The sequence below is a fragment of the Coregonus lavaretus genome (assembly GCF_964263955.1).
Source record: "Coregonus lavaretus genome assembly, contig: HAP1_SCAFFOLD_5005, whole genome shotgun sequence".
In the NCBI taxonomy this organism is placed as follows: Eukaryota; Metazoa; Chordata; class Actinopteri; order Salmoniformes; family Salmonidae; genus Coregonus; species Coregonus lavaretus.
In genome coordinates, this window is record NW_028162232.1 from 10,001 (window position 1) to 37,981 (window position 27,981).

The 27,981-nt window shown below is 50.1% G+C and overlaps 1 protein-coding gene across 1 annotated transcript in view; it reads left to right on the forward strand.

The window, feature by feature from the left end:
- The window catches only part of LOC311119436 (AP-5 complex subunit zeta-1-like), a gene marked incomplete at both ends in the record, with an annotated part of 36,533 nt that overhangs the window by 3,912 nt on the left and 4,640 nt on the right, over positions 1-27,981 (forward strand). Inside the window, 4 exons of the mRNA XM_084194129.1 lie at positions 14,063-14,203; positions 20,467-20,504; positions 21,679-21,841; positions 22,150-22,328. Of these exons, the coding sequence (XP_084050255.1) occupies positions 14,063-14,203; positions 20,467-20,504; positions 21,679-21,841; positions 22,150-22,328 (521 nt within the window). The remainder of the gene's footprint in view (positions 1-14,062; positions 14,204-20,466; positions 20,505-21,678; positions 21,842-22,149; positions 22,329-27,981) is intronic.

Consider the following 27,981-nt stretch of genomic DNA (forward strand, 5'->3'; position numbering starts at 1 on the left):
GGTTGTTCCCCTGTAGTCTGCAGACTGACTGGCTGTCCTGTTGGGTTGTTCCCCTGTAGTCTGTTAGCTCCAGACTGACTGGCTGTCCTGTTGGGTTGTTCCCCTGTAGTCTCCAGACTGACTGGCTGTCCTGTTGGGTTGTTCCCCTGTAGTCTGTTAGCTCCAGACTGACTGGCTGTCCTGTTGGGTTGTTCCCCTGTAGTCTCCAGACTGACTGGCTGTCCTGTTGGGTTGTTCCCCTGTAGTCTCCAGACTGACTGGCTGTCCTGTTGGGTTGTTCCCCTGTAGTCTCCAGACTGACTGGCTGTCCTGTTGGGTTGTTCCCCTGTAGTCTGTTAGCTCCAGACTGACTGGCTGTCCTGTTGGGTTGTTCCCCTGTAGTCTCCAGACTGACTGGCTGTCCTGTTGGGTTGTTCCCCTGTAGTCTCCAGACTGACTGGCTGTCCTGTTGGGTTGTTCCCCTGTAGTCTCCAGACTGACTGGCTGTCCTGTTGGGTTGTTCCCCTGTAGTCTGCAGCTCCAGACTGACTGGCTGTCCTGTTGGGTTGTTCCCCTGTAGTCTGTTAGCTCCAGACTGACTGGCTGTCCTGTTGGGTTGTTCCCCTGTAGTCTGTTAGCTCCAGACTGACTGGCTGTCCTGTTGGGTTGTTCCCCTGTAGTCTCCAGACTGACTGGCTGTCCTGTTGGGTTGTTCCCCTGTAGTCTGTTAGCTCCAGACTGACTGGCTGTCCTGTTGGGTTGTTCCCCTGTAGTCTGCTAGCTCCAGACTGACTGGCTGTCCTGTTGGGTTGTTCCCCTGTAGTCTCCAGACTGACTGGCTGTCCTGTTGGGTTGTTCCCCTGTAGTCTGTTAGCTCCAGACTGACTGGCTGTCCTGTTGGGTTGTTCCCCTGTAGTCTGTTAGCTCCAGACTGACTGGCTGTCCTGTTGGGTTGTTCCCCTGTAGTCTCCAGACTGACTGGCTGTCCTGTTGGGTTGTTCCCCTGTAGTCTGTTAGCTCCAGACTGACTGGCTGTCCTGTTGGGTTGTTCCCCTGTAGTCTCCAGACTGACTGGCTGTCCTGTTGGGTTGTTCCCCTGTAGTCTCCAGACTGACTGGCTGTCCTGTTGGGTTGTTCCCCTGTAGTCTCCAGACTGACTGGCTGTCCTGTTGGGTTGTTCCCCTGTAGTCTCCAGACTGACTGGCTGTCCTGTTGGGTTGTTCCCCTGTAGTCTGTTAGCTCCAGACTGACTGGCTGTCCTGTTGGGTTGTTCCCCTGTAGTCTCCAGACTGACTGGCTGTCCTGTTGGGTTGTTCCCCTGTAGTCTGCTAGCTCCAGACTGACTGGCTGTCCTGTTGGGTTGTTCCCCTGTAGTCTCCAGACTGACTGGCTGTCCTGTTGGGTTGTTCCCCTGTAGTCTGTTAGCTCCAGACTGACTGGCTGTCCTGTTGGGTTGTTCCCCTGTAGTCTGTTAGCTCCAGACTGACTGGCTGTCCTGTTGGGTTGTTCCCCTGTAGTCTGTTAGCTCCAGACTGACTGGCTGTCCTGTTGGGTTGTTCCCCTGTAGTCTCCAGACTGACTGGCTGTCCTGTTGGGTTGTTCCCCTGTAGTCTCCAGACTGACTGGCTGTCCTGTTGGGTTGTTCCCCTGTAGTCTCCAGACTGACTGGCTGTCCTGTTGGGTTGTTCCCCTGTAGTCTCCAGACTGACTGGCTGTCCTGTTGGGTTGTTCCCCTGTAGTCTGTTAGCTCCAGACTGACTGGCTGTCCTGTTGGGTTGTTCCCCTGTAGTCTCCAGACTGACTGGCTGTCCTGTTGGGTTGTTCCCCTGTAGTCTGTTAGCTCCAGACTGACTGGCTGTCCTGTTGGGTTGTTCCCCTGTAGTCTGTTAGCTCCAGACTGACTGGCTGTCCTGTTGGGTTGTTCCCCTGTAGTCTCCAGACTGACTGGCTGTCCTGTTGGGTTGTTCCCCTGTAGTCTGTTAGCTCCAGACTGACTGGCTGTCCTGTTGGGTTGTTCCCCTGTAGTCTCCAGACTGACTGGCTGTCCTGTTGGGTTGTTCCCCTGTAGTCTCCAGACTGACTGGCTGTCCTGTTGGGTTGTTCCCCTGTAGTCTCCAGACTGACTGGCTGTCCTGTTGGGTTGTTCCCCTGTAGTCTGTTAGCTCCAGACTGACTGGCTGTCCTGTTGGGTTGTTCCCCTGTAGTCTGTTAGCTCCAGACTGACTGGCTGTCCTGTTGGGTTGTTCCCCTGTAGTCTCCAGACTGACTGGCTGTCCTGTTGGGTTGTTCCCCTGTAGTCTGTTAGCTCCAGACTGACTGGCTGTCCTGTTGGGTTGTTCCCCTGTAGTCTCCAGACTGACTGGCTGTCCTGTTGGGTTGTTCCCCTGTAGTCTGTTAGCTCCAGACTGACTGGCTGTCCTGTTGGGTTGTTCCCCTGTAGTCTCCAGACTGACTGGCTGTCCTGTTGGGTTGTTCCCCTGTAGTCTCCAGACTGACTGGCTGTCCTGTTGGGTTGTTCCCCTGTAGTCTGTTAGCTCCAGACTGACTGGCTGTCCTGTTGGGTTGTTCCCCTGTAGTCTCCAGACTGACTGGCTGTCCTGTTGGGTTGTTCCCCTGTAGTCTCCAGACTGACTGGCTGTCCTGTTGGGTTGTTCCCCTGTAGTCTGTTAGCTCCAGACTGACTGGCTGTCCTGTTGGGTTGTTCCCCTGTAGTCTGTTAGCTCCAGACTGACTGGCTGTCCTGTTGGGTTGTTCCCCTGTAGTCTGTTAGCTCCAGACTGACTGGCTGTCCTGTTGGGTTGTTCCCCTGTAGTCTCCAGACTGACTGGCTGTCCTGTTGGGTTGTTCCCCTGTAGTCTGTTAGCTCCAGACTGACTGGCTGTCCTGTTGGGTTGTTCCCCTGTAGTCTGTTAGCTCCAGACTGACTGGCTGTCCTGTTGGGTTGTTCCCCTGTAGTCTCCAGACTGACTGGCTGTCCTGTTGGGTTGTTCCCCTGTAGTCTGTTAGCTCCAGACTGACTGGCTGTCCTGTTGGGTTGTTCCCCTGTAGTCTGCAGACTGACTGGCTGTCCTGTTGGGTTGTTCCCCTGTAGTCTGTTAGCTCCAGACTGACTGGCTGTCCTGTTGGGTTGTTCCCCTGTAGTCTCCAGACTGACTGGCTGTCCTGTTGGGTTGTTCCCCTGTAGTCTGTTAGCTCCAGACTGACTGGCTGTCCTGTTGGGTTGTTCCCCTGTAGTCTGTTAGCTCCAGACTGACTGGCTGTCCTGTTGGGTTGTTCCCCTGTAGTCTGTTAGCTCCAGACTGACTGGCTGTCCTGTTGGGTTGTTCCCCTGTAGTCTCCAGACTGACTGGCTGTCCTGTTGGGTTGTTCCCCTGTAGTCTGTTAGCTCCAGACTGACTGGCTGTCCTGTTGGGTTGTTCCCCTGTAGTCTCCAGACTGACTGGCTGTCCTGTTGGGTTGTTCCCCTGTAGTCTCCAGACTGACTGGCTGTCCTGTTGGGTTGTTCCCCTGTAGTCTCCAGACTGACTGGCTGTCCTGTTGGGTTGTTCCCCTGTAGTCTGTTAGCTCCAGACTGACTGGCTGTCCTGTTGGGTTGTTCCCCTGTAGTCTCCAGACTGACTGGCTGTCCTGTTGGGTTGTTCCCCTGTAGTCTCCAGACTGACTGGCTGTCCTGTTGGGTTGTTCCCCTGTAGTCTGTTAGCTCCAGACTGACTGGCTGTCCTGTTGGGTTGTTCCCCTGTAGTCTCCAGACTGACTGGCTGTCCTGTTGGGTTGTTCCCCTGTAGTCTCCAGACTGACTGGCTGTCCTGTTGGGTTGTTCCCCTGTAGTCTGTTAGCTCCAGACTGACTGGCTGTCCTGTTGGGTTGTTCCCCTGTAGTCTCCAGACTGACTGGCTGTCCTGTTGGGTTGTTCCCCTGTAGTCTCCAGACTGACTGGCTGTCCTGTTGGGTTGTTCCCCTGTAGTCTGTTAGCTCCAGACTGACTGGCTGTCCTGTTGGGTTGTTCCCCTGTAGTCTGTTAGCTCCAGACTGACTGGCTGTCCTGTTGGGTTGTTCCCCTGTAGTCTCCAGACTGACTGGCTGTCCTGTTGGGTTGTTCCCCTGTAGTCTCCAGACTGACTGGCTGTCCTGTTGGGTTGTTCCCCTGTAGTCTGTTAGCTCCAGACTGACTGGCTGTCCTGTTGGGTTGTTCCCCTGTAGTCTCCAGACTGACTGGCTGTCCTGTTGGGTTGTTCCCCTGTAGTCTCCAGACTGACTGGCTGTCCTGTTGGGTTGTTCCCCTGTAGTCTCCAGACTGACTGGCTGTCCTGTTGGGTTGTTCCCCTGTAGTCTGTTAGCTCCAGACTGACTGGCTGTCCTGTTGGGTTGTTCCCCTGTAGTCTCCAGACTGACTGGCTGTCCTGTTGGGTTGTTCCCCTGTAGTCTCCAGACTGACTGGCTGTCCTGTTGGGTTGTTCCCCTGTAGTCTCCAGACTGACTGGCTGTCCTGTTGGGTTGTTCCCCTGTAGTCTGTTAGCTCCAGACTGACTGGCTGTCCTGTTGGGTTGTTCCCCTGTAGTCTGTTAGCTCCAGACTGACTGGCTGTCCTGTTGGGTTGTTCCCCTGTAGTCTCCAGACTGACTGGCTGTCCTGTTGGGTTGTTCCCCTGTAGTCTGTTAGCTCCAGACTGACTGGCTGTCCTGTTGGGTTGTTCCCCTGTAGTCTGCAGCTCCAGACTGACTGGCTGTCCTGTTGGGTTGTTCCCCTGTAGTCTCCAGACTGACTGGCTGTCCTGTTGGGTTGTTCCCCTGTAGTCTCCAGACTGACTGGCTGTCCTGTTGGGTTGTTCCCCTGTAGTCTCCAGACTGACTGGCTGTCCTGTTGGGTTGTTCCCCTGTAGTCTGTTAGCTCCAGACTGACTGGCTGTCCTGTTGGGTTGTTCCCCTGTAGTCTGTTAGCTCCAGACTGACTGGCTGTCCTGTTGGGTTGTTCCCCTGTAGTCTCCAGACTGACTGGCTGTCCTGTTGGGTTGTTCCCCTGTAGTCTGTTAGCTCCAGACTGACTGGCTGTCCTGTTGGGTTGTTCCCCTGTAGTCTCCAGACTGACTGGCTGTCCTGTTGGGTTGTTCCCCTGTAGTCTCCAGACTGACTGGCTGTCCTGTTGGGTTGTTCCCCTGTAGTCTCCAGACTGACTGGCTGTCCTGTTGGGTTGTTCCCCTGTAGTCTCCAGACTGACTGGCTGTCCTGTTGGGTTGTTCCCCTGTAGTCTCCAGACTGACTGGCTGTCCTGTTGGGTTGTTCCCCTGTAGTCTCCAGACTGACTGGCTGTCCTGTTGGGTTGTTCCCCTGTAGTCTCCAGACTGACTGGCTGTCCTGTTGGGTTGTTCCCCTGTAGTCTGCTAGCTCAGTCTCTCCTCCTCCCACGGTGAGGTGTCCCACTCCACTGCTCTGATGAAGACCCATTGTATAGCCGGGCGAACGCCACGCCACTTTGTGAATCCTAACATCGCTGAGCCGCTCACGTGAATGTCCGACAGAACCCTCTTTCCTGTTGTTGGTTGTCTTGCCAACGTAGTGTGGAGCACTCTAAACGGTGCGGCGCAGACGGGGGCTCACGCTACGAGATTCTTCACCTGGTCGTGAGGATTCTCCACGCCGCTACGCTGTCTCTAAAACCATGATGGGATTAGATTGTTCATTTAGCTACAACGTGCTGTGGCTCAAAGCAGCCTCGGGGAACGTTTTCAGTCCCGTACAGAGTAGAAATATCCAGCCAATACACTTTCATTTGAATAACAGATGCTGGTGAACTTCAGAGCTCTAAACGATTTAACACTTTGGCTTTGGTTAAAGGCAAGTACAGAGGGTTAGGGCAAGAGGCTACACATCCATACTGACAGGGTTAGGGCAAGAGGCTACACATCCATACAGAGGGTTAGGGCAAGAGGCTACACATCCATACAGAGGGTTAGGGCAAGAGGCTACACATCCATACAGAGGGTTAGGGCAAGAGGCTACACATCCATACTGGTAGTAGGACAGAGGGTTAGGGCAAGAGGCTACACATCCATACTGGTAGTAGGACAGAGGGTTAGGGCAAGAGGCTACACATCCATACTGGTAGTAGAACAGAGGGTTAGGGCAAGAGGCTACACATCCATACTGGTAGTAGGACAGAGGGTTAGGGCAAGAGGCTACACATCCATACAGAGGGTTAGGGCAAGAGGCTACACATCCATACTGGTAGTAGGACAGAGGGTTAGGGCAAGAGGCTACACATCCATACTGGTAGTAGGGTTAGGGCAAGAGGCTACACATCCATACAGAGGGTTAGGGCAAGAGGCTACACATCCATACTGGTAGTAGGACAGAGGGTTAGGGCAAGAGGCTACACATCCATACTGGTGGTAGGACAGAGGGTTAGGGCAAGAGGCTACACATCCATACTGGTAGTAGGACAGAGGGTTAGGGCAAGAGGCTACACATCCATACTGGTAGCAGGACAGAGGGTTAGGGCAAGAGGCTACACATCCATACTGGTAGTAGGACAGAGGGTTTGAGCAAGAGGCTACACATCCATACTGGTAGTAGGACAGAGGGTTAGGGCAAGAGGCTACACATCCATACTGGTAGTAGGACAGAGGGTTAGGGCAAGAGGCTACACATCCATACTGGTAGGGTTAGGGCAAGAGGCTACACATCCATACTGGTAGTAGGACAGAGGGTTAGGGCAAGAGGCTACACATCCATACTGGTAGGGTTAGGGCAAGAGGCTACACATCCATACTGATGGTAGGACAGAGGGTTAGGGCAAGAGGCTACACATCCATACTGGTAGTAGGACAGAGGGTTAGGGCAAGAGGCTACACATCCATACTGGTAGCAGGACAGAGGGTTAGGGCAAGAGGCTACACATCCATACAGAGGGTTAGGGCAAGAGGCTACACATCCATACAGAGGGTTAGGGCAAGAGGCTACACATCCATACTGGTAGTAGGGCAGAGGGTTAGGGCAAGAGGCTACACATCCATACTGACAGGGTTAGGGCAAGAGGCTACACATCCATACTGGTGGTAGGACAGAGGGTTAGGGCAAGAGGCTACACATCCATACTGGTAGTAGGACAGAGGGTTAGGGCAAGAGGCTACACATCCATACTGGTAGTAGGACAGAGGGTTAGGGCAAGAGGCTACACATCCATACTGGTAGTAGGACAGAGGGTTAGGGCAAGAGGCTACACATCCATACTGGTAGTAGGACAGAGGGTTAGGGCAAGAGGCTACACATCCATACTGGTGGTAGGACAGAGGGTTAGGGCAAGAGGCTACACATCCATACTGGTAGTAGGACAGAGGGTTAGGGCAAGAGGCTACACATCCATACTGGTAGTAGGACAGAGGGTTAGGGCAAGAGGCTACACATCCATACTGGTAGTAGGACAGAGGGTTAGGGCAAGAGGCTACACATCCATACTGGTAGTAGTACAGAGGGTTAGGGCAAGAGGCTACACATCCATACTGGTAGTAGGACAGAGGGTTAGGGCAAGAGGCTACACATCCATACTGGTAGTAGGACAGAGGGTTAGGGCAAGAGGCTACACATCCATACTGGTAGTAGTCGGCCACGCGCCCCCAGTAGGCAACGACATGGGGGTCGGCCACGCGCCCCCAGTAGGCAACGACATGGGGGTCGGCCACGCGCCCCCAGTAGGCAACGACATGGGGGTCGGCCACGCGCCCCCAGTAGGCAACGACATGGGGGTCGGCCACGCGCCCCCAGTAGGCAACGACATGGGGGTCGGCCACGCGCCCCCAGTAGGCAACGACATGGGGGTCGGCCACGCGCCCCCAGTAGGCAACGACATGGGGGTCGGCCACGCGCCCCGAGTAGGCAACGACATGGGGGTCGGCCACGCGCCCCGAGTAGGCAACGACATGGGGGTCGGCCACGCGCCCCCAGTAGGCAACGACATGGGGGTCGGCCACGCGCCCCCAGTAGGCAACGACATGGGGGTCGGCCACGCGCCCCCAGTAGGCAACGACATGGGGGTCGGCCACGCGCCCCGAGTAGGCAACGACATGGGGGTCGGCCACGCGCCCAGAGTAGGCAACGACATGGGGGTCGGCCACGCGCCCCCAGTAGGCAACGACATGGGGGTCGGCCACGCGCCCCCAGTAGGCAACGACAGGCCACGCGCCCCCAGTAGGCAACGACATGGGGGTCGGCCACGCGCCCCCAGTAGGCAACGACATGGGGGTCGGCCACGCGCCCCCAGTAGGCAACGACATGGGGGTCGGCCACGCGCCCCCAGTAGGCAACGACATGGGGGTCGGCCACGCGCCCCCAGTAGGCAACGACATGGGGGTCGGCCACGCGCCCCCAGTAGGCAACGACATGGGGGTCGGCCACGCGCCCCGAGTAGGCAACGACATGGGGGTCGGCCACGCGCCCCGAGTAGGCAACGACATGGGGGTCGGCCACGCGCCCCGAGTAGGCAACGACATGGGGGTCGGCCACGCGCCCCGAGTAGGCAACGACATGGGGGTCGGCCACGCGCCCCGAGTAGGCAACGACATGGGGGTCGGCCACGCGCCCCGAGTAGGCAACGACATGGGGGTCGGCCACGCGCCCCCAGTAGGCAACGACATGGGGGTCGGCTACGCGCCCCCAGTAGGCAACGACATGGGGGTCGGCCACGCGCCCCGAGTAGGCAACGACATGGGGGTCGGCCACGCGCCCCGAGTAGGCAACGACATGGGGGTCGGCCACGCGCCCCCAGTAGGCAATGACATGGGGGTCGGCCTCGCGCCCCGAGTAGGCAACGACATGGGGGTCGGCCACGCGCCCCGAGTAGGCAACGACATGGGGGTCGGCCACGCGCCCCGAGTAGGCAACGACATGGGGGTCGGCCACGCGCCCCGAGTAGGCAACGACATGGGGGTCGGCCACGCGCCCCCAGTAGGCAACGACATGGGGGTCGGCTACGCGCCCCCAGTAGGCAACGACATGGGGGTCGGCCACGCGCCCCGAGTAGGCAACGACATGGGGGTCGGCCACGCGCCCCGAGTAGGCAACGACATGGGGGTCGGCCACGCGCCCCCAGTAGGCAATGACATGGGGGTCGGCCTCGCGCCTCGAGTAGGCAACGACATGGGGGTCGGCCACGCGCCCCGAGTAGGCAACGACACTCGCCCTCGGTAGGCAACGACATGGGGGTCGGCCACGCGCCCCCAGTAGGCAACGACATGGGGGTCGGCCACGCGCCCCCAGTAGGCAACGACATGGGGGTCGGCCACGCGTCCCCAGTAGGCAACGACATGGGGGTCGGCCACGCGTCCCCAGTAGGCAACGACATGGGGGTCGGCCACGCGCCCCGAGTAGGCAACGACATGGGGGTCGGCCTCGCGCCCCGAGTAGGCAACGACATGGGGGTCGGCCACGCGCCCCCAGTAGGCAACGACATGGGGGTCGGCCACGCGCCCCCAGTAGGCAACGACATGGGGGTCGGCCACGCGCCCCCAGTAGGCAACGACATGGGGGTCGGTCACGCGCCCCGAGTAGGCAACGACATGGGGGTCGGCCACGCGCCCCGAGTAGGCAACGACATGGGGGTCGGCCACGCGCCCCCAGTAGGCAACGACATGGGGGTCGGCCACGCGCCCCGAGTAGGCAACGACATGGGGGTCGGCCACGCGCCCCGAGTAGGCAACGACATGGGGGTCGGCCACGCGCCCCCAGTAGGCAACGACATGGGGGTCGGCCACGCGCCCCCAGTAGGCAACGACATGGGGGTCGGCCACGCGCCCCGAGTAGGCAACGACATGGGGGTCGGCCACGCGCCCCGAGTAGGCAACGACATGTGTTTTTTTTATACCGATCTGTAAAACCTGTCTGGGACGGCTACATCAAACTCATGTAGTGTACATCTGGCTTACCTGTCTCTGATCAATCACACTGAATCACTAACTAATCACTAACTATTATTGATAACTGATCAGGTCCTCTGACTGGCCTGTTCTGGCTGACTGGGTTGAATGACTGACTTGCTGGCTGGCTGACTGTGTAATGGCTGACTTGCTGGCTGACTGACTGTGTACTGGCTGACTTGCTGGCTGACTGACTGTGTACTGGCTGACTTGCTGGCTGACTGACTGTGTAATGGCTGACTTGTTGGCTGACTGACTGTGTACTGGCTGACTTGCTGGCTGGCTGACTGGCTGGCTGACTTGCTGGCTGACTGACTGTGTACTGGCTGACTTGCTGGCTGGCTGACTGGCTGGCTGACTTGCTGGCTGACTGACTGTGTACTGGCTGACTGTGTACTGGCTGACTTGCTGGCTGGCTGACTGTGTACTGGCTGACTTGCTGGCTGACTGATTGTCTATTGGATGGCTCAGACCTTCAGCCCCCCGGTCTCTTCAAATCAACTGCTATTTGCATGTAGAAATGTCCTGGGATGGATTGGTTTAATTGGTGTTCTGCTGTAGAAATGTCCTGGGATGGATTGGTTTAATTGGTGTTCTGCTGTAGAAATGTCATGGGATGGATTGGTTTAATTGGTGTTCTGCTGTAGAAATGTCCTGGGATGGATTGGTTTAATTGGTGTTCTGCTGTAGAAATGTCATGGGATGGATTGGTTTAATTGGTGTTCTGCTGTAGAAATGTCATGGGATGGATTGGTTTAATTGGTGTTCTGCTGTAGAAATGTCATGGGATGGATTGGTTTAATTGGTGTTCTGCTGTAGAAATGTCATGGGATGGATTGGTTTAATTGGTGTTCTGCTGTAGAAATGTCCTGGGATGGATTGGTTTAATTGGTGTTCTGCTGTAGAAATGTCCTGGGATGGATTGGTTTAATTGGTGTTCTGCTGTAGAAATGTCATGGGATGGATTGGTTTAATTGGTGTTCTGCTGTAGAAATGTCATGGGATGGATTGGTTTAATTGGTGTTCTGCTGTAGAAATGTCATGGGATGGATTGGTTTAATTGGTGTTCTGCTGTAGAAATGTCATGGGATGGATTGGTTTAATTGGTGTTCTGCTGTAGAAATGTCATGGGATGGATTGGTTTAATTGGTGTTATGCTGTAGAAATGTCATGGGATGGATTGGTTTAATTGGTGTTCTGCTGTAGAAATGTCATGGGATGGATTGGTTTAATTGGTGTTCTGCTGTAGAAATGTCATGGGATGGATTGGTTTAATTGGTGTTCTGCTGTAGAAATGTCCTGGGATGGATTGGTTTAATTGGTGTTCTGCTGTAGAAATGTCATGGGATGGATTGGTTTAATTGGTGTTCTGCTGTAGAAATGTCATGGGATGGATTGGTTTAATTGGTGTTCTGCTATAGAAATGTCATGGGATGGATTGGTTTAATTGGTGTTCTGCTGTAGAAATGTCATGGGATGGATTGGTTTAATTGGTGTTCTGCTGTAGAAATGTCCTGGGATGGATTGGTTTAATTGGTGTTCTGCTGTAGAAATGTCCTGGGATGGATTGGTTTAATTGGTGTTCTGCTGTAGAAATGTCATGGGATGGATTGGTTTAATTGGTGTTCTGCTGTAGAAATGTCATGGGATGGATTGGTTTAATTTGTGTTCTGCTGTAGAAATGTCATGGGATGGATTGGTTTAATTGGTGTTCTGCTGTAGAAATGTCATGGGATGGATTGGTTTAATTGGTGTTCTGCTGTAGAAATGTCCTGGGATGGATTGGTTTAATTGGTGTTCTGCTGTAGAAATGTCATGGGATGGATTGGTTTAATTGGTGTTCTGCTGTAGAAATGTCATGGGATGGATTGGTTTAATTGGTGTTCTGCTGTAGAAATGTCATGGGATGGATTGGTTTAATTGGTGTTCTGCTGTAGAAATGTCATGGGATGGATTGGTTTAATTGGTGTTCTGCTGTAGAAATGTCATGGGATGGATTGGTTTAATTGGTGTTATGCTGTAGAAATGTCATGGGATGGATTGGTTTAATTGGTGTTCTGCTGTAGAAATGTCATGGGATGGATTGGTTTAATTGGTGTTCTGCTGTAGAAATGTCATGGGATGGATTGGTTTAATTGGTGTTCTGCTGTAGAAATGTCCTGGGATGGATTGGTTTAATTGGTGTTCTGCTGTAGAAATGTCATGGGATGGATTGGTTTAATTTGTGTTCTGCTGTAGAAATGTCATGGGATGGATTGGTTTAATTGGTGTTCTGCTGTAGAAATGTCATGGGATGGATTGGTTTAATTGGTGTTCTGCTGTAGAAATGTCATGGGATGGATTGGTTTAATTGGTGTTCTGCTGTAGAAATGTCCTGGGATGGATTGGTTTAATTGGTGTTCTGCTGTAGAAATGTCCTGGGATGGATTGGTTTAATTGGTGTTCTGCTGTAGAAATGTCATGGGATGGATTGGTTTAATTGGTGTTCTGCTGTAGAAATGTCATGGGATGGATTGGTTTAATTGGTGTTCTGCTGTAGAAATGTCATGGGATGGATTGGTTTAATTGGTGTTCTGCTGTAGAAATGTCATGGGATGGATTGGTTTAATTGGTGTTCTGCTGTAGAAATGTCATGGGATGGATTGGTTTAATTGGTGTTCTGCTGTAGAAATGTCATGGGATGGATTGGTTTAATTGGTGTTCTGCTGTAGAAATGTCCTGGGATGGATTGGTTTAATTGGTGTTCTGCTGTAGAAATGTCCTGGGATGGATTGGTTTAATTGGTGTTCTGCTGTAGAAATGTCCTGGGATGGATTGGTTTAATTGGTGTTCTGCTGTAGAAATGTCCTGGGATGGATTGGTTTAATTGGTGTTCTGCTGTAGAAATGTCATGGGATGGATTGGTTTAATTGGTGTTCTGCTGTAGAAATGTCCTGGGATGGATTGGTTTAATTGGTGTTCTGCTGTAGAAATGTCATGGGATGGATTGGTTTAATTGGTGTTCTGCTGTAGAAATGTCATGGGATGGATTGGTTTAATTGGTGTTCTGCTGTAGAAATGTCATGGGATGGATTGGTTTAATTGGTGTTCTGCTGTAGAAATGTCATGGGATGGATTGGTTTAATTGGTGTTCTGCTGTAGAAATGTCATGGGATGGATTGGTTTAATTGGTGTTCTGCTGTAGAAATGTCATGGGATGGATTGGTTTAATTGGTGTTCTGCTGTAGAAATGTCCTGGGATGGATTGGTTTAATTGGTGTTCTGCTGTAGAAATGTCCTGGGATGGATTGGTTTAATTGGTGTTCTGCTGTAGAAATGTCCTGGGATGGATTGGTTTAATTGGTGTTCTGCTGTAGAAATGTCCTGGGATGGATTGGTTTAATTGGTGTTCTGCTGTAGAAATGTCATGGGGATAGATTGGTTTAATTGGTGTTCTGCTGTAGAAATGTCATGGGATGGATTGGTTTAATTGGTGTTCTGCTGTAGAAATGTCCTGGGATGGATTGGTTTAATTGGTGTTCTGCTGTAGAAATGTCATGGGATGGATTGGTTTAATTGGTGTTCTGCTGTAGAAATGTCCTGGGATGGATTGGTTTAATTGGTGTTCTGCTGTAGAAATGTCCTGGGATGGATTGGTTTAATTGGTGTTCTGCTGTAGAAATGTCCTGGGATGGATTGGTTTAATTGGTGTTCTGCTGTAGAAATGTCATGGGATGGATTGGTTTAATTGGTGTTCTGCTGTAGAAATGTCCTGGGATGGATTGGTTTAATTGGTGTTCTGCTGTAGAAATGTCCTGGGATGGATTGGTTTAATTGGTGTTCTGCTGTAGAAATGTCCTGGGATGGATTGGTTTAATTGGTGTTCTGCTGTAGAAATGTCCTGGGATGGATTGGTTTAATTGGTGTTCTGCTGTAGAAATGTCCTGGGATGGATTGGTTTAATTGGTGTTCTGCTGTAGAAATGTCCTGGGATGGATTGGTTTAATTGGTGTTCTGCTGTAGAAATGTCCTGGGATGGATTGGTTTAATTGGTGTTCTGCTGTAGAAATGTCATGGGATGGATTGGTTTAATTGGTGTTCTGCTGTAGAAATGTCATGGGATGGATTGGTTTAATTGGTGTTATGCTCCTTTTACAGTGGTCAGTCCACCTCTAACCCTTGACCTCTCTGTGACCCCAGATGACAGGTCGGAGGTGGACGGCTCTGTGGTTTCCATGGTTTCAGCCACGTCCTCCACCAGCAGACTCCTTCCTCCTAAAGAACGTCTGAGAGAGAAGAGTTTCCTGTACTGCCAACGCCTCATAGAACAGAGTGACCGCAGTATGTACCCTACACCCTAACCCCTACACTACTGCCTCATAGAACAGAGTGACCACAGTAACTAACCCTACACCCTAACCCCTACACTACTGCCTCATAGAACAGAGTGACCACAGTATGTTCCCTACACCCTAACCCCTACACTACTGCCTCATAGAACAGAGTGACCACAGTAACTAACCCTACACCCTAACCCCTACACTACTGCCTCATAGAACAGAGTGACCACAGTAACTAACCCTACACCCTAACCCCTACACTACTGCCTCATAGAACAGAGTGACCACAGTAACTAACCCTACACCCTAACCCCTACACTACTGCCTCATAGAACAGAGTGACCACAGTATGTTCCCTACACCCTAACCCCTACACTACTGCCTCATAGAACAGAGTGACCACAGTATGTTCCCTACACCCTAACCCCTACACTACTGCCTCATAGAACAGAGTGACCACAGTAACTAACCCTACACCCTAACCCCTACACTACTGCCTCATAGAACAGAGTGACCACAGTAACTAACCCTACACCCTAACCCCTACACTACTGCCTCATAGAACAGAGTGACCACAGTAACTAACCCTACACCCTAACCCCTACACTACTGCCTCATAGAACAGAGGGACCACAGTATGTTCCCTACACCCTAACCCCTACACTACTGCCTCATAGAACAGAGTGACCACAGTATGTACCCTACACCCTAACCCCTACACTACTGCCTCATAGAACAGAGTGACCACAGTATGTTCCCTACACCCTAACCCCTACACTACTGCCTCATAGAACAGAGTGACCACAGTAACTAACCCTACACCCTAACCCCTACACTACTGCCTCATAGAACAGAGTGACCACAGTAACTAACCCTACACCCTAACCCCTACACTACTGCCTCATAGAACAGAGTGACCACAATATGTTCCCTACACCCTAACCCCTACACTACTGCCTCATAGAACAGAGTGACCACAGTATGTTCCCTACACCCTAACCCCTACACTACTGCCTCATAGAACAGAGTGACCACAGTAACTAACCCTACACCCTAACCCCTACACTACTGCCTCATAGAACAGAGTGACCACAGTATGTACCCTACACCCTAACCCCTACACTACTGCCTCATAGAACAGAGTGACCACAGTAACTAACCCTACACCCTAACCCCTACACTACTGCCTCATAGAACAGAGTGACCACAGTAACTAACCCTACACCCTAACCCCTACACTACTGCCTCATAGAACAGAGTGACCACAGTATGTTCCCTACACCCTAACCCCTACACTACTGCCTCATAGAACAGAGTGACCACAGTAACTAACCCTACACCCTAACCCCTACACTACTGCCTCATAGAACAGAGTGACCACAGTATGTTCCCTACACCCTAACCCCTACACTACTGCCTCATAGAACAGAGTGACCACAGTAACTAACCCTACACCCTAACCCCTACACTACTGCCTCATAGAACAGAGTGACCACAGTATGTACCCTACACCCTAACCCCTACACTACTGCCTCATAGAACAGAGTGACCACAGTAACTAACCCTACACCCTAACCCCTACACTACTGCCTCATAGAACAGAGTGACCACAGTATGTTCCCTACACCCTAACCCCTACACTACTGCCTCATAGAACAGAGTGACCACAGTAACTAACCCTACACCCTAACCCCTACACTACTGCCTCATAGAACAGAGTGACCACAGTAACTAACCCTACACCCTAACCCCTACACTACTGCCTCATAGAACAGAGTGACCACAGTATGTTCCCTACACCCTAACCCCTACACTACTGCCTCATAGAACAGAGTGACCACAGTAACTAACCCTACACCCTAACCCCTACACTACTGCCTCATAGAACAGAGTGACCACAGTATGTTCCCTACACCCTAACCCCTACACTACTGCCTCATAGAACAGAGTGACCACAGTATGTTCCCTACACCCTAACCCCTACACTACTGCCTCATAGAACAGAGTGACCACAGTAACTAACCCTACACCCTAACCCCTACACTACTGCCTCATAGAACAGAGTGACCACAGTAACTAACCCTACACCCTAACCCCTACACTACTGCCTCATAGAACAGAGTGACCACAGTATGTTCCCTACACCCTAACCCCTACACTACTGCCTCATAGAACAGAGTGACCACAGTATGTTCCCTACACCCTAACCCCTACACTACTGCCTCATAGAACAGAGTGACCACAGTATGTTCCCTACACCCTAACCCCTACACTACTGCCTCATAGAACAGAGTGACCACAGTAACTAACCCTACACCCTAACCCCTACACTACTGCCTCATAGAACAGAGTGACCACAGTATGTTCCCTACACCCTAACCCCTACACTACTGCCTCATAGAACAGAGTGACCACAGTAACTAACCCTACACCCTAACCCCTACACTACTGCCTCATAGAACAGAGTGACCACAGTAACTAACCCTACACCCTAACCCCTACACTACTGCCTCATAGAACAGAGTGACCACAGTATGTTCCCTACACCCTAACCCCTACACTACTGCCTCATAGAACAGAGTGACCACAGTATGTCCCCTACACCCTAACCCCTACACTACTGCCTCATAGAACAGAGTGACCACAGTATGTTCCCTACACCCTAACCCCTACACTACTGCCTCATAGAACAGAGTGACCACAGTATGTTCCCTACACCCTAACCCCTACACTACTGCCTCATAGAACAGAGTGACCACAGTAACTAACCCTACACCCTAACCCCTACACTACTGCCTCATAGAACAGAGTGACCACAGTATGTTCCCTACACCCTAACCCCTACACTACTGCCTCATAGAACAGAGTGACCACAGTAACTAACCCTACACCCTAACCCCTACACTACTGCCTCATAGAACAGAGTGACCACAGTATGTTCCCTACACCCTAACCCCTACACTACTGCCTCATAGAACAGAGTGACCACAGTAACTAACCCTACACCCTAACCCCTACACTACTGCCTCATAGAACAGAGTGACCACAGTATGTTCCCTACACCCTAACCCCTACACTACTGCCTCATAGAACAGAGTGACCACAGTATGTACCCTACACCCTAACCCCTACACTACTGCCTCATAGAACAGAGTGACCACAGTATGTACCCTACACCCTAACCCCTACACTACTGCCTCATAGAACAGAGTGACCACAGTATGTACCCTACACCCTAACCCCTACACTACTGCCTCATAGAACAGAGTGACCACAGTATGTTCCCTACACCCTAACCCCTACACTACTGCCTCATAGAACAGAGTGACCACAGTATGTTCCCTACACCCTAACCCCTACACTACTGCCTCATAGAACAGAGTGACCACAGTATGTTCCCTACACCCTAACCCCTACACTACTGCCTCATAGAACAGAGTGACCACAGTAACTACCCTACACCCTAACCCCTACACTACTGCCTCATAGAACAGAGTGACCACAGTAACTAACCCTACACCCTAACCCCTACACTACTGCCTCATAGAACAGAGTGACCACAGTATGTTCCCTACACCCTAACCCCTACACTACTGCCTCATAGAACAGAGTGACCACAGTATGTCCCCTACACCCTAACCCCTACACTACTGCCTCATAGAACAGAGTGACCACAGTATGTTCCCTACACCCTAACCCCTACACTACTGCCTCATAGAACAGAGTGACCACAGTATGTTCCCTACACCCTAACCCCTACACTACTGCCTCATAGAACAGAGTGACCACAGTAACTAACCCTACACCCTAACCCCTACACTACTGCCTCATAGAACAGAGTGACCACAGTATGTTCCCTACACCCTAACCCCTACACTACTGCCTCATAGAACAGAGTGACCACAGTAACTAACCCTACACCCTAACCCCTACACTACTGCCTCATAGAACAGAGTGACCACAGTATGTTCCCTACACCCTAACCCCTACACTACTGCCTCATAGAACAGAGTGACCACAGTAACTAACCCTACACCCTAACCCCTACACTACTGCCTCATAGAACAGAGTGACCACAGTATGTTCCCTACACCCTAACCCCTACACTACTGCCTCATAGAACAGAGTGACCACAGTATGTACCCTACACCCTAACCCCTACACTACTGCCTCATAGAACAGAGTGACCACAGTATGTACCCTACACCCTAACCCCTACACTACTGCCTCATAGAACAGAGTGACCACAGTATGTACCCTACACCCTAACCCCTACACTACTGCCTCATAGAACAGAGTGACCACAGTATGTTCCCTACACCCTAACCCCTACACTACTGCCTCATAGAACAGAGTGACCACAGTATGTTCCCTACACCCTAACCCCTACACTACTGGCTCATAGAACAGAGTGACCACAGTATGTTCCCTACACCCTAACCCCTACACTACTGCCTCATAGAACAGAGTGAACCCTAACCCATGGACCTGAAATAACTAACCCTAACCCATGGACCTGAAATAACTAACCCTAACCCATGGACCTGAAATAACTAACCCTAACCCATGGACCTGAAATAACTAACCCTAACCCATGGACCTGAAATAACTAACCCTAACCCATGGACCTGAAATAACTAACCCTAACCCATGGACCTGAAATAACTAACCCTAACCCATGGACCTGAAATAACTAACCTTAACCCATGGACCTGAAATAACTAACCCTAACCCATGGACCTGAAATAACTAACCCTAACCCATGGACCTGAAATAACTAACCCTAACCCATGGACCTGAAATAACTAACCCTAACCCATGGACCTGAAATAACTAACCCTAACCCATGGACCTGAAATAACTAACCCTAACCCATGGACCTGAAATAACTAACCCTAACCCATGGACCTGAAATAACTAACCCTAACCCATGGACCTGAAATAACTAACCCTAACCCATGGACCTGAAATAACTAACCCTAACCCATGGACCTGAAATAACTAACCCTAACCCATGGAGCTGAAATAACTAACCCTAACCCATGGAGCTGAAATAACTAACCCTAACCCATGGACCTGAAATAACTAACCCTAACCCATGGACCTGAAATAACTAACCCTAACCCATGGACCTGAAATAACTAACCCTAACCCATGGACCTGAAATAACTAACCCTAACCCATGGACCTGAAATAACTAACCCTAACCCATGGACCTGAAATAACTAACCCTAACCCATGGACCTGAAATAACTAACCCTAACCCATGGACCTGAAATAACTAACCCTAACCCATGGACCTGAAATAACTAACCCTAACCCATGGACCTGAAATAACTAACCCTAACCCATGGACCTGAAATAACTAACCCTAACCCATGGACCTGAAATAACTAACCCTAACCCATGGACCTGAAATAACTAACCCTAACCCATGGACCTGAAATAACTAACCCTAACCCATGGACCTGAAATAACTAACCCTAACCCGTGGACCTGAAATAACTAACCCTAACCCATGGACCTGAAATAACTAACCTTAACCCATGGACCTGAAATAACTAACCCTAACCCATGGACCTGAAATAACTAACCCTAACCCATGGACCTGAAATAACTAACCCTAACCCATGGACCTGAAATAACTAACCCTAACCCATGGACCTGAAATAACTAACCCTAACCCATGGACCTGAAATAACTAACCCTAACCCATGGACCTGAAATAACTAACCCTAACCCATGGACCTGAAATAACTAACCCTAACCCGTGGACCTGAAATAACTAACCCTAACCCATGGACCTGAAATAACTAACCTTAACCCATGGACCTGAAATAACTAACCCTAACCCATGGACCTGAAATAACTAACCCTAACCCATGGACCTGAAATAACTAACCCTAACCCATGGACCTGAAATAACTAACCCTAACCCATGGACCTGAAATAACTAACCCTAACCCATGGACCTGAAATAACTAACCCTAACCCATGGACCTGAAATAACTAACCCTAACCCGTGGACCTGAAATAACTAACCCTAACCCATGGACCTGAAATAACTAACCTTAACCCATGGACCTGAAATAACTAACCCTAACCCATGGACCTGAAATAACTGCACTATTATTGGCCCGCAGATTGACTTTGACAAAATGATTTTAGTTCCAAATCGCTCCCCAGAATGTTTAGCATCCCTCTGTTGAATGTGTAAATGCCAAAGTGTCCCTGTGTGTTAACGGCTGTTTCCTTCTGTCTCAGAGGTGCTGAAGAGGACCGACACGGATCTCCAGAAAGCAGTGAGCCACCAACTATCACCTACAATCACACACACACACCATACAGTTAGCAGGACTGCTGAAATAACCCTGTCCTCTGGAGTACTGCTGAAATAACCCTCTCTGGAGTACTGCTGAAATAACCCTGTCCTCTCTGTAGTACTGCTGAAATAACCCTGTCCTCTGTGTAGTACTGCTGAAATAACCCTGTCCTCTGGAGTACTGCTGAAATAACCCTGTCCTCTGGAGTACTGCTGAAATAACCCTGTCCTCTGTGTAGTACTGCTGAAATAACCCTGTCATCTGGAGTACTGCTGAAGTAACCCTGTCCTCTGGAGTACTGCTGAAGTAACCCTGTCCTCTGGAGTACTGCTGAAATAACCCTGTCCTCTGGAGTACTGCTGAAATAACCCTGTCCTCTGTGTTATATCCAGTTTGTTCTACTGCTGAAGTAACCCTGTCCTCTGTGTTATATCCAGTTTGTTCTACTGCTGAAGTAACCCTGTCCTCTGTGTTATATCCAGTTTGTTCTACTGCTGAAGTAACCCTGTCCTCTGTGTTATATCCAGTTTGTTCTACTGCTGAAGTAACCCTGTCCTCTGTGTTATATCCAGTTTGTTCTACTGCTGAAGTAACCCTGTCCTCTGTGTTATATCCAGTTTGTTATACTGCTGAAGTAACCCTGTCCTCTGTGTTATATCCAGTTTGTTCTACTGCTGAAGTAACCCTGTCCTCTGTGTTATATCCAGTTTGTTCTACTGCTGAAGTAACCCTGTCCTCTGTGTTATATCCAGTTTGTTATACTGCTGAAATAACCCTGTCCTCTGTGTTATATCCAGTTTGTTCTACTGCTGAAGTAACCCTGTCCTCTGTGTTATATCCAGTTTGTTCTACTGCTGAAGTAACCCTGTCCTCTGTGTTATATCCAGTTTGTTATACTGCTGAAGTAACCCTGTCCTCTGTGTTATATCCAGTTTGTTCTACTGCTGAAGTAACCCTGTCCTCTGTGTTATATCCAGTTTGTTCTACTGCTGAAGTAACCCTGTCCTCTGTGTTATATCCAGTTTGTTCTACTGCTGAAATAACCCTGTCCTCTGTGTTATATCCAGTTTGTTATACTGCTGAAATAACCCTGTCCTCTGTGTTATATCCAGTTTGTTCTACTGCTGAAGTAACCCTGTCCTCTGTGTGTCAGTGCCTGGTGGAGGCCCTGTGTATCCTGGACAGGGTGTGTGTGGAGGATGCAGGATTTGTGTATCGCTCGTTCCCCTGTGTTAAGTCACTGTTCGGCCGTCTGAGCTCTGACCTGTCCTACAGCAGAGTCCTCCTGCCCATCGCTCAGTTCTACCTTAACCACGGTGAGGAGGGGGGGGGTGTGTGTGTGTGTACTTACTGTGTGTGTGTGTGTGTACTTACTGTGTGTGTGTGTGTGTACTTACTGTGTGTGTGTGTGTGTGTGTGTGTGTACTTACTGTGTGTGTGTGTGTACGTACTGTGTGTGTGTGTGTGTACTTACTGTGTGTGTGTGTGTGTGTGTGTACTTACTGTCTGTGTGTGTACATACTGTGTGTGTACTTACTGTGTGTGTGTGTACTTTTTGTGTGCTTGTGTGTACATACTGTGTGTGTGTGTGTGTGTGTGTGTGTGTGTGTGTGTGTGTGTGTAGGGGAGACGGCAGCGGTGGCCAGTGAGTGTGTGTGGAGGTGTGTGTTTGGTGTTCTCCCAGCAGAGTGTTTCAACGACCCCTATCTGGCCCACGAGACGCTGTCCTTCATCAGAGCCAATCAGCTGCAGCTTCACACCTCCGTACCACTGTACACCCACTACTTCCCTAACCTGCTCAAGGTAACGCACAGCCCAGTATAACACTCTGGACCCACTACTTCCCTAACCTGCTCAAGGTAACGCACAGCCCAGTATAACACTCTGGACCCACTACTTCCCTAACCTGCTCAAGGTAACACACAGCCCAGTATAACACTCTGGACCCACTACTTCCCTAACCTGCTCAAGGTAACGCACAGCCCAGTATAACACTCTGGACCCACTACTTCCCTAACCTGCTCAAGGTAACGCACAGCCCAGTATAACACTCTGGACCCACTACTTCCCTAACCTGCTCAAGGTAACACACAGCCCAGTATAACACTCTGGACCCACTACTTCCCTAACCTGCTCAAGGTAACACACAGCCCAGTATAACACTCTGGACCCACTACTTCCCTAACCTGCTCAAGGTAACACACAGCCCAGTATAACACTCTGGACCCACTACTTCCCTAACCTGCTCAAGGTAACACACAGCCCAGTATAACACTCTGGACCCACTACTTCCCTAACCTGCTCAAGGTAACACACAGCCCAGTATAACACTCTGGACCCACTACTTCCCTAACCTGCTCAAGGTAACGCACAGCCCCGTATAACACTCTGGACCCACTACTTCCCTAACCTGCTCAAGGTAACACACAGCCCAGTATAACACTCTGGACCCACTACTTCCCTAACCTGCTCAAGGTAACACACAGCCCAGTATAACACTCTGGACCCACTACTTCCCTAACCTGCTCAAGGTAACGCACAGCCCAGTATAACACTCTGGACCCACTACTTCCCTAACCTGCTCAAGGTAACACACGGCCCAGTATAACACTCTGGACCCACTACTTCCCTAACCTGCTCAAGGTAACACACAGCCCAGTATAACACTCTGGACCCACTACTTCCCTAACCTGCTCAAGGTAACACACAGCCCAGTATAACACTCTGGACCCACTACTTCCCTAACCTGCTCAAGGTAACACACAGCCCAGTATAACACTCTGGACCCACTACTTCCCTAACCTGCTCAAGGTAACACACAGCCCAGTATAACACTCTGGACCCACTACTTCCCTAACCTGCTCAAGGTAACACACAGCCCAGTATAACACTCTGGACCCACTACTTCCCTAACCTGCTCAAGGTAACACACAGCCCAGTATAACACTCTGGACCCACTACTTCCCTAACCTGCTCAAGGTAACACACAGCCCAGTATAACACTCTGGACCCACTACTTCCCTAACCTGCTCAAGGTAACACACAGCCCAGTATAACACTCTGGACCCACTACTTCCCTAACCTGCTCAAGGTAAAACACAGCCCAGTATAACACTCTGGACCCACTACTTCCCTAACCTGCTCAAGGTAACACACAGCCCAGTATAACACTCTGGACCCACTACTTCCCTAACCTGCTCAAGGTAACGCACAGCCCAGTATAACACTCTGGACCCACTACTTCCCTAACCTGCTCAAGGTAACACACGGCCCAGTATAACACTCTGGACCCACTACTTCCCTAACCTGCTCAAGGTAACACACAGCCCAGTATAACACTCTGGACCCACTACTTCCCTAACCTGCTCAAGGTAACACACAGCCCAGTATAACACTCTGGACCCACTACTTCCCTAACCTGCTCAAGGTAACACACAGCCCAGTATAACACTCTGGACCCACTACTTCCCTAACCTGCTCAAGGTAACCCACAGCCCAGGATAACACTCTGGACCCACTACTTCCCTAACCTGCTCAAGGTAACGCACAGCCCAGTATAACACTCTGGACCCACTACTTCCCTAACCTGCTCCCTAACCTGCTCTGAAATACTTTTTTCCCCCACTGTAGTTCCTAGTGTGGGACAGTCCTAGCCTGGTATCTGACTATATGTATGTGTTGTAGTTCCTAGTGTGGGACAGTCCTAGCCTGGTATCTGACTATATGTATGTGTTGTAGTTCCTAGTGTGGGACAGTCCTAGCCTGGTATCTGACTATATGTATGTGTTGTAGTTCCTAGTGTGGGACAGTCCTAGCCTGGTATCTGACTATATGTATGTGTTGTAGTTCCTAGTGTGGGACAGTCCTAGCCTGGTATCTGACTATATGTATGTGTTGTAGTTCCTAGTGTGGGACAGTCCTAGCCTGGTATCTGACTATGTGGATGTGTTGTAGTTCCTAGCTTGGGACAGTCCTAGCCTGGTATCTGACTATATGTATGTGTTGTAGTTCCTAGTGTGGGCCAGTCCTAGCCTGGTATCTGACTATATGTATGTGTTGTAGTTCCTAGCGTGGGACAGTCCTAGCCTGGTATCTGACTATATGTATGTGTTGTAGTTCCTAGCGTGGGACAGTCCTAGCCTGGTATCTGACTATATGTATGTGTTGTAGTTCCTAGTGTGGGACAGTCCTAGCCTGGTATCTGACTATATGTATGTGTTGTAGTTCCTAGCGTGGGACAGTCCTAGCCTGGTATCTGACTATATGTATGTTGTAGTTCCTAGTGTGGGACAGTCCTAGCCTGGTATCTGACTATATGTATGTGTTGTAGTTCCTAGCGTGGGACAGTCCTAGCCTGGTATCTGACTATATGTATGTTGTAGTTCCTAGTGTGGGACAGTCCTAGCCTGGTATCTGACTATATGTATGTGTTGTAGTTCCTAGCGTGGGACAGTCCTAGCCTGGTATCTGACTATATGTATGTGTTGTAGTTCCTAGCGTGGGACAGTCCTAGCCTGGTATCTGACTATATGTATGTGTTGTAGTTCCTAGCGTGGGACAGTCCTAGCCTGGTATCTGACTATATGTATGTGTTGTAGTTCCTAGCGTGGGACAGTCCTAGCCTGGTATCTGACTATATGTATGTGTTGTAGTTCCTAGCGTGGGACAGTCCTAGCCTGGTATCTGACTATATGTATGTGTTGTAGTTCCTAACGTGGGACAGTCCTAGCCTGGTATCTGACTATATGTATGTGTTGTAGTTCCTAGTGTGGGACAGTCCTAGCCTGGTATCTGACTATATGTATGTGTTGTAGTTCCTAGTGTGGGACAGTCCTAGCCTGGTATCTGACTATATGTATGTGTTGTAGTTCCTAGTGTGGGACAGTCCTAGCCTGGTATCTGACTATATGTATGTGTTGTAGTTCCTAGTGTGGGACAGTCCTAGCCTGGTATCTGACTATATGTATGTGTTGTAGTTCCTAGTGTGGGACAGTCCTAGCCTGGTATCTGACTATATGTATGTGTTGTAGTTCCTAGTGTGGGACAGTCCAAGCCTGGTATCTGACTATATGTATGTGTTGTAGTTCCTAGTGTGGGACAGTCCTAACCTGGTATCTGACTATATGTATGTGTTGTAGTTCCTAGTGTGGGACAGTCCTAGCCTGGTATCTGACTATATGTATGTGTTGTAGTTCCTAGTGTGGGACAGTCCTAGCCTGGTATCTGACTATATGTATGTGTTGTAGTTCCTAGTGTGGGCCAGTCCTAGCCTGGTATCTGACTATATGTATGTGTTGTAGTTCCTAGTGTGGGACAGTCCTAGCCTGGTATCTGACTATATGTATGTGTTGTAGTTCCTAGCGTGGGACAGTCCTAGCCTGGTATCTGACTATATGTATGTGTTGTAGTTCCTAGCGTGGGACAGTCCTAGCCTGGTATCTGACTATATGTATGTGTTGTAGTTCCTAGTGTTGGACAGTCCTAGCCTGGTATCTGACTATATGTATGTGTTGTAGTTCCTAGTGTGGGACAGTCCTAGCCTGGTATCTGACTATATGTATGTGTTGTAGTTCCTAGCGTGGGACAGTCCTAGCCTGGTATCTGACTATATGTATGTTGTAGTTCCTAGTGTGGGACAGTCCTAGCCTGGTATCTGACTATATGTATGTGTTGTAGTTCCTAGCGTGGGACAGTCCTAGCCTGGTATCTGACTATATGTATGTTGTAGTTCCTAGTGTGGGACAGTCCTAGCCTGGTATCTGACTATATGTATGTGTTGTAGTTCCTAGCGTGGGACAGTCCTAGCCTGGTATCTGACTATATGTATGTGTTGTAGTTCCTAGCGTGGGACAGTCCTAGCCTGGTATCTGACTATATGTATGTGTTGTAGCTCCTAGCGTGGGACAGTCCTAGCCTGGTATCTGACTATATGTATGTGTTGTAGTTCCTAGCGTGGGACAGTCCTAGCCTGGTATCTGACTATATGTATGTGTTGTAGTTCCTAGCGTGGGACAGTCCTAGCCTGGTATCTGACTATATGTATGTGTTGTAGTTCCTAGCGTGGGACAGTCCTAGCCTGGTATCTGACTATATGTATGTGTTGTAGTTCCTAGCGTGGGACAGTCCTAGCCTGGTATCTGACTATATGTATGTGTTGTAGTTCCTAGTGTGGGACAGTCCTAGCCTGGTATCTGACTATATGTATGTGTTGTAGTTCCTAGTGTGGGACAGTCCTAGCCTGGTATCTGACTATATGTATGTGTTGTAGTTCCTAGTGTGGGTCAGTCCTAGCCTGGTATCTGACTATATGTATGTGTTGTAGTTCCTAGCGTGGGACAGTCCTAGCCTGGTATCTGACTATATGTATGTGTTGTAGTTCCTAGCGTGGGACAGTCCTAGCCTGGTATCTGACTATATGTATGTGTTGTAGTTCCTAGTGTGGGACAGTCCTAGCCTGGTATCTGACTATATGTATGTGTTGTAGTTCCTAGTGTGGGACAGTCCTAGCCTGGTATCTGACTATATGTATGTGTTGTAGTTCCTAGCGTGGGACAGTCCTAGCCTGGTATCTGACTATATGTATGTGTTGTAGTTCCTAGTGTGGGACAGTCCTAGCCTGGTATCTGACTATATGTATGTGTTGTAGTTCCTAGTGTGGGACAGTCCTAGCCTGGTATCTGACTATATGAATGTGTTGTAGTTCCTAGTGTGGGACAGTCCTAGCCTGGTATCTGACTATATGTATGTGTTGTAGTTCCTAGCGTGGGACAGTCCTAGCCTGGTATCTGACTATATGTATGTGTTGTAGTTCCTAGCGTGGGACAGTCCTAGCCTGGTATCTGACTATATGTATGTTGTAGTTCCTAGCGTGGGTCAGTCCTAGCCTGGTATCTGACTATATGTATTTTGTAGTTCCTAGCGTGGGACAGTCCTAGCCTGGTATCTGACTATATGTATGTGTTGTAGTTCCTAGCTTGGGACAGTCCTAGCCTGGTATCTGACTATATGTATGTGTTGTAGTTCCTAGCGTGGGACAGTCCTAGCCTGGTATCTGACTATATGTATGTGTTGTAGTTCCTAGCGTGGGACAGTCCTAGCCTGGTATCTGACTATATGTATGTGTTGTAGTTCCTAGTGTGGGACAGTCCTAGCCTGGTATCTGACTATATGTATGTTGTAGTTCCTAGCGTGGGACAGTCCTAGCCTGGTATCTGACTATATGTATGTGTTGTAGTTCCTAGCGTGGGACAGTCCTAGCCTGGTATCTGACTATATGTATGTGTTGTAGTTCCTAGCGTGGGACAGTCCTAGCCTGGTATCTGACTATATGTATGTGTTGTAGTTCCTAGCGTGGGTCAGTCCTAGCCTGGTATCTGACTATATGTATGTGTTGTAGTTCCTAGTGTGGGACAGTCCTAGCCTGGTATCTGACTATATGTATGTGTTGTAGTTCCTA